General features: G+C 67.5%; 4 protein-coding genes across 4 annotated transcripts; 2 read left to right on the top strand and 2 right to left on the bottom strand.

Moving 5' to 3' along the window:
* Window positions 1-51: 51 nt before the first annotated feature.
* On the bottom strand, window positions 52-1,492 carry RHOBADRAFT_30830 (uncharacterized protein; the record flags this gene model as incomplete). Its single annotated transcript, XM_018412929.1, has 10 exons — window positions 1,440-1,492; window positions 1,270-1,341; window positions 1,178-1,192; window positions 1,035-1,111; window positions 944-975; window positions 739-862; window positions 579-650; window positions 317-436; window positions 190-236; window positions 52-111 (listed from the first exon to the last, which is right to left on the bottom strand). Coding segments are annotated over exons 1-10 (648 nt in total), but the record flags the coding sequence as incomplete, so codon positions are not given.
* A 92-nt stretch (window positions 1,493-1,584) lies between these two features.
* RHOBADRAFT_56486 (uncharacterized protein) lies at window positions 1,585-2,304 on the top strand (the record flags this gene model as incomplete). Its single annotated transcript, XM_018418370.1, has 3 exons — window positions 1,585-1,675; window positions 1,740-1,836; window positions 1,910-2,304. Coding segments are annotated over 3 exons (581 nt in total), but the record flags the coding sequence as incomplete, so codon positions are not given.
* Window positions 2,305-2,534: 230 nt separating this feature from the next.
* On the top strand, window positions 2,535-5,308 carry RHOBADRAFT_56485 (uncharacterized protein). Its single transcript, XM_018418369.1, has 5 exons — window positions 2,535-2,809; window positions 2,897-3,854; window positions 3,939-4,076; window positions 4,239-4,986; window positions 5,063-5,308. The coding sequence occupies exons 1-5, from the start codon at window positions 2,542-2,544 to the stop codon at window positions 5,165-5,167; spliced, it is 2,217 nt and encodes a 738-aa protein (XP_018267700.1). The 5' UTR covers window positions 2,535-2,541; the 3' UTR covers window positions 5,168-5,308.
* A 121-nt stretch (window positions 5,309-5,429) lies between these two features.
* RHOBADRAFT_47605 (uncharacterized protein) lies at window positions 5,430-6,255 on the bottom strand (the record flags this gene model as incomplete). Its single annotated transcript, XM_018415015.1, has 3 exons — window positions 5,430-5,891; window positions 5,968-6,168; window positions 6,250-6,255. Coding segments are annotated over 3 exons (669 nt in total), but the record flags the coding sequence as incomplete, so codon positions are not given.
* Window positions 6,256-6,287: the final 32 nt, after the last annotated feature.

Here is a 6,287-nt window from a genome sequence, read left to right as displayed (position 1 = left end):
ACGAGGGGGTATCGAGGAGAGGCGAGAGGGCGGGCGCGCGTTCAGCGGCTGAGGATGGACGCGTTGAGCTCGGCGAGCGGCGCGAGCTCCTTTCTTCTCGATGAGCTTGAACTGCGTGCGAGAGGGGCCGAGCGTGAGTCCGAGGTCCGGGCTGGCGCGAGGCGGGAGCGAGGCGGGCGGGTGACGCACCTCGTCGACAAAGAGGAGGAAGTGCGCGTACGACGTGTTGAGGTGAGCTGCATGTGCGCGCGCGAGGGGGGCGTCAGTCCCGCTCTGACCGGTCGAGAGGAGGACAACGAGCGAGAGGCGGACGGACCCTCGATGCTGAGGGCGCACAGCTGCGCAAAGTGGTGGTTGTACAGGTGGGCGTACACGCGGAACAGGCGCCTGACGATCGACTTGACGGTCGCCTGGAACGTCTTGGGGAAGGGGACGCCTGTAGGTCCGTGCGAGGAGGAGGGGCGCGTGTGAGCAGAAGGAGGGAGGGCGAAAGGTGGGTTTCAGGATGACGGGGAGGGAGGGCGTGAGCGAGTCGGACTCTGCGAGGCTCGAGGAGGAGGAGAGAAAGAGGGACGGACCGATCTTGCTCGGGAAGATGGCCTCGTCGTCGAGCATGCCCTGGGTCCAGTTCATCAGGTGGTCGACGTACTCTGCGCGCCACGGATGGTCAGGGCCCAAAGCCACGCCACCCCTTGAACAGGGAACGACACGGCCGAGGACGTGAGAGCTTAGGCGCACCGGGCGCCGACATCTTTGTCGGCTTCTTGAAGTGGACGCCGTCCTGCCAGTGGTACTCGAAGCGCGCGCCGGCAGACATGATGGGGCACTCTTGCGGCGTGCAGAACTCGGTGACGCAGCCGTACTATGGGAGGAGAGCGCGGGGTCAGGAGGAGGGCTCGCGAGGAAAGAGGGAGGAGAGAGCGAGGGAGGGGAAGGGACGTACGAGCATGTTGATCTGGTTGAAGAAGTCGACGGCTGCGGGTCGGGCATGGGTGTCAGTTCCGTCCCTAGAGAGTGAGCGAGAGGGGACGCACTGTTGACGGCGAGCCACTCGTTGAGGTCCTCGCCCTCGGGGAGGACGACGGCCATGCGCAGGTTGCCCGAGCCGAGGCTGTGTGCGTGGCGGTCAGTGCGGGTTGCCTTGAGGGCTCAGAGGGTCGAGGCAGGAGGGACGCACGTTGCTTCGGCATACCTGGTCGTGGGAGGAGGCAAGACGAGGCTCAGCTGGTGCGCCGAGTGGGGAGGGAGAGAGGAGGGAGGAGGGCGCACTTCTTGAGCTGGTAGGCGCGCGTCGAGTTGTCGCCGTTGGCCCTGCGAGGCTTGAAGGTGCGGTTCTTGCCGCTGTCGAGGGGGTGTGGGTCAGCGGGGAGTGAGCGGGGGAGGGTGCGACGACGAGGACGACGAGGGGGAGGGGGAGCGAGAAAGGAGGGGGGACGTACAGGCCGCCGACGGTGCCAAAGAAGCTCATGGCTGCTGGTGTGCGTGTGCTACTTGACAGGCTGGTGGACAGGAGGACGAGGAGGACCAAGTCGCGTCGGTCAACTCGGTCGCAGCTCTGAGTTGCTCGTCGCCGCTCAGTCGCTTATGGCCGCCCTGCGCACCCGCAGACCGTTCACAGCTCCACCAGAGGACCCGCTCCTCGACGACGCCGCACCCGCTGTCCTCGACCACTCGGGTCCGTCCCTCCTCCTCCCCACCTCATCGCACCCTCCCAGGCTCACCCTCAGCCACCCACACAGAGCAGACACAAGTGGTCGACAACCTCGAACACCTCGCTCGCAACGCACAGCGCGAGTACGCCATCGCCTCCGCCGCCCTCTCGGCCCTCGTCCTCCTGTGCGCCCCCTCTCGACGAGTCGTTCCTCTCGCCGCACGCAGCCTCGCTCACCTTGTGCCGCCGCATCCACAGTCTCCTCGCCTTCCTTCCACTACCACGCACCGTCGCATCACCTTTCCTCGCCCGCCTCGTCGCCCTCTCGCTCGCCGCCTCGCTCGCCCGACACCTGTACCCTCTCGTCCGCCCTTCTCCCTCCCCCTCTCCCACTCTCGCACCCCTGCACCCACTCGACGCCCTCCCAGCGCTCCCCGCCGCCCTCCTCGCGCTCCTCGTCGCGCGCACCACGGCCGGCACCACCCAGGTCCGCCTCTTGTGGGGCGTCGCTCCGCTCGGCGCGCAGCTCGTCGCGGCCGTCCTGCGGTGGGAGGGCGCGAGGGCGGTCGACGAGGCGCGAGGGCTCAGAGGGTTGATGTACGACGCGCCAGAGGCGTGAGACGAGCACCGCTGCAGCGTCGTTGGTGCGGCTCCGAGGCGTCCGTGCGAGAGCAAGTCGGGAGAGACGAGAGCAAGTGCCGCGCGGCTCTCTCAGCGCCCTTGCACTAGAGAGCTGCGTGTTCCGACGAACGAGAGCTGCATCGCTGTTGCTCCCTCGAGGCGGCACCGGTCAGCGCAACGAGGTCACGTGACCCTCCTTACTCGAGCTCGAGTCTTCATCTCCCCGGCTCGCTCTCGCTCAACCACCACCCTCGCTGCACCCGCCGACCATGCAGTTCGAGGACGCAGACGAGGACGCTCTCGCCTCGCCGCAGCCGCCCCTCGCAGCGGGCCAGCTTCCGCCCACTGCCGCGCCCGCCCTCGCCTCCTCGCGAGCCGGCGCCACTTTCGTCGACGACGAGGCCATGCCCGACGACGACGAGGCGGAGGATGACTACGGCGAGTACGAAGACGACGAGGACGAGTGGGACGGCGATGCTGGGCTCGACGAGGGCTTGCTCGCCGTCATGGACCAGGACTGGGCCGACGCAGCTGGAGGTGCGCCTCGCCTCTCTCTCTCTCTCTCTCTCCCTCTCCCTCGGTGCGCCACGCGAGACGACAGAGCTGACCAACTCGCGTGGACAGATTTCACCAAGCGCTACAACCGCATGAAGCAGCAGGTGCTCGTCTCGCACGGCCAGGGCTCCTCGGGCGCGACTAAGGCCGACGGCTCGTCCTCCTCGTCGTCCACCAACGCCAGCTCTCGCCCGTCGGGCTCGGTCCTCCCTGCCACCAACCGCGCGCGGCGAGCTCCCGTCGCCTCGTCCTCGCGCACGAACGCGGGCGCCGGCGGCCCGTCCAAGGCCGACAAGGAGGCGGGCGTCCACCTCGACAAGGTGACGGACCAGCTCGCGCACTACTCGCGGTTCGCGTCGCGCATCGACCTCGACCCGCTGTGGCAGGCGCCGACGAGCGGCACGGCGACGCGCAAAGGCGGCTCGGAAAAGGTCCTCGTCAAGGACAAGAGCGACCGCGCGACCAACGAGCAGGTGCTCGACCCGCGCACTCGCCTCATCCTGTTCAAGATGCTCGGCCGAGGGTTGATCGAACGCATCGACGGGTGCGTGTCGACGGGCAAGGAGGCCAACGTGTACCACGCCGTCGGCCCGCCGGCAGAGGGCGCCGAGGTGCCTCAACTCGTCGACGTCGACTCGTCGGCGGCGCCTCCCGCCGCCGCCGATGACGAGCCTGAGCCTTCCCGTACCACTGCCGTTCGGTTTGCGCCCGACACCGCCGCCGACGACTCGACGTCGGCGCCGCTCGTCGACCCGTCGTCCCAGGTCAAGCACATCGCGCTCAAGATCTTCAAGACGTCGATCCTCGTCTTCAAGGACCGCGACCGCTACGTGACGGGCGAGTTCCGGTTCAAGGGCGGCTACGCGCGCTCCAACCCGCGCAAGATGGTGCGCCTGTGGGCCGAGAAGGAGTTGCGCAACCTGCGCCGCATGCGCTCGGCGGGCCTCAGGGTCCCCGAGGCCATCGAGGTGCGCGAGAACGTCCTCGTCATGGACTTCCTCGGCCAAGGCGGTGCAGACGAGTGGCAGTGCGTCCTCCTCTCTCTCTCTTTCTCGCTTTCTCGTCCTCGAGCGGGACCGGGTTGCTCACTCTCCCTTTCGCTCGCTCGCAGAGCTTCGCCGAGGCTCAAGGACGCCCAGATCCCGCCCGAGCAGAACCACGCCCTCTACATCGAGATCCTTGTCATCCTGCGCGCCATCTTCTATCGGTGCCGCCTCGTGCACGCCGACTTTTCCGAGTACAACATCCTGTGCGTCCCTCGCCCCCCTCTCTCTCGTCAACCCTCCCTCCCTCTCTCCTCGTCGACCTTCTCGGCGTCTTCACCCTCGCGCTCGTCGTCGCCGTCGCCGCCGTCCTCGCACGGGCCTCTCGAGCGCTGAACTGACCCTCCCCCTCGTCGCGCCACCTGCAGCTACCACCAGGGCCACCTGTGGGTCATCGACGTCTCGCAGTCGATCGAGCACGAGCACCCGGCCGCGTTCGACTTCTTGCGGTCCGACCTCAAGAACGCCGACGACTTTTTCCGCAAGCGCGGCGTCGACACGCTCGGCCTCACGCGCACGTTTGCGTTCGTCACGCGCGACGAGTCGCTCGCCGCGTCGGGCTCGGCCGCCGACGAGACGGACGCCGACGCGGCGCGCGAGGTCGAGCGCCTGCTCGGGCTCGCGGCCGACGATGCGGCGCGCGAGGAGCGCGAGCAGGCACAGGCGCAGGCGCGCGGCGAGGAGGAGCAGCAGCGCCCGACGGCGAGCGACGAGGCCGTCTTTGCCCAGGCGTACATCCCGAGGACGCTCGACCAGGTGTACGACGCCGAGCGCGACGTAGAAAAGGTGCTGAGGGGCGAGGGCAAAGGGCTCATCTACGCCGACATTACGGGCGTCGCCAACATCCATCTCGGCGGCGGCGGCGGCGGCAAGAAGGGCGACGAGGAGGAGGAGCAGGACGTGGGCGAGGTGGTGCCGGCGCCGGCGGCCAAGGTCAAGGGCGGGCGAGCGGCGGCGGGCGAGGAGGAGGGAGGGGAGGGGCTCGAGCGCTCGGGCGACGAGAGCGAGGGGTCCGAGGACGGGCCGTCGGACGATGATGAGGACGGCTCGGGCGACGACGAGGACCAGGAGCGGCGGCCTCGAGGCAAGAAGCACGAGGACAAGGACGACAAGAAGGTGCGCCTCCTCTCGCCCTCTCTCTCTCTCTTTTTCTCTCCCAGCCGTCCCTGACTCTCCTTCCTCGCGCTCGCAGAAGCGCAAGCAGGAGACCAAGGAGAAGGCGCGCGAGAAGCGCGCGACCAAGATGAAGAAGTCGGAGAAGGCGAGGCGGATGAAGAAGTCGAGCGGCAAGCGGTGAGGGCGGCGACGGCTCGGCGCAGCGCTCCTCTTCCCTCTCTCTCCTCTCCTTCTCTATCTCTATCTCTAGATCTCGGGCATCTCGTGCGGGTCTCTCTCGGTCCTTGTTGTGTACACCTCCTTGCAAAGCACCTCGAGCTCATCTCCTCGTCGGCGTCCGAGAGCTTTTCTCGAGAGCTCTCCTCGCTCGGACGCTCGGCTTTCAGCTCGCTCGCGACGAGCGAGAGTAGAGAAAGTTCACGCTGTCGTTGCACACTCGGAAGCTACGCCGCACGCTTCGACGCCACCTGCAGCCGGGCCGACAGGATCTCGCTCGCCGACGTGCCGACGTTCAGGGTCGACGCGAGTTGAGGCTGAGTCGGGGCGATCTTGACGCGCACAAAGTCGTTGTAGCGGGCGAACAGGCGGTCGAACCACTCGGACGGCGGCTCTTTGCCCGCCGAGCGGTCCCACAGGTCAAGGAGGAAGAAGATGATGAGCGTTAGGTGGCGATGCAGGGGGCGCCACGGCTCGGCCAAAGTCCCAACGTCGTTCGCGATGAACAGGTCGTGAAAGGCGGTGACCATGACGGGATCGATGCCCGACGTGACGGGCACGATAGTGCTCGGACCGATGCCGAGACGAAGGGCTTCGAGCGCCCGCAGGACCTCGAGGACCGCCGAGCGGGTCGTGCGAGTCACGAGGACGGGCTCTGCCGTGCCCACAGTGCACTCGCGGATGATGGCCTGCGGGAGCAAAGAGGGACGCCTGTCATTCATCGCGCGCGCGCAGAGGAGGAGCAAAAGGCGGATGGGGACGCACAGGAAGCTCCGACACGTTGACCTCGAGACCGTACTTGAGCCCGTCTTCCACCGATGTACAGGGAGGTGCGAGTACCGTGATCCACGCGCTCGGGTCGCTCATGTGGGCCATGATCTCGTCGGCCTCGAGCTGCGACAGGAGCGGCCACATGAACAGCTTGGCCTTGTCCGGTCCGCAGACACGGCGGTGCGCCTTCCAGACCTGCGTGGGCGTCGACTGAGATGATCAGGCCCCGGCGCACAGAACGAGGAAGGGAGAGGGAGAGGGAGAGGGGAGACGCACGAGCTTCTGGTGGTCGGAGGAGCAGAAGAAGAGGTCGA

This window comes from Rhodotorula graminis, assembly GCF_001329695.1.
Source record: "Rhodotorula graminis WP1 unplaced genomic scaffold RHOBAscaffold_20, whole genome shotgun sequence".
Lineage (NCBI taxonomy): Eukaryota > Fungi > Basidiomycota > Microbotryomycetes > Sporidiobolales > Sporidiobolaceae > Rhodotorula > Rhodotorula graminis.
Note: the sequence above shows the minus strand (reverse complement) of the source record. Positions and strands in the feature narration are given on the sequence as shown.

Coding starts and splice junctions, on each gene's coding strand:
- RHOBADRAFT_56485 (XM_018418369.1), top strand. CDS start 2,542: ATGCAGTTCGAGGACGCAGACGAGGACGCTCTCGCCTCGCCGCAGCCG. Junction 2,810..2,896: donor CTGGGCCGACGCAGCTGGAG/GTGCGCCTCGCC, acceptor TCGCGTGGACAG/ATTTCACCAAGCGCTACAAC. Junction 4,987..5,062: donor AGGACAAGGACGACAAGAAG/GTGCGCCTCCTC, acceptor TCGCGCTCGCAG/AAGCGCAAGCAGGAGACCAA.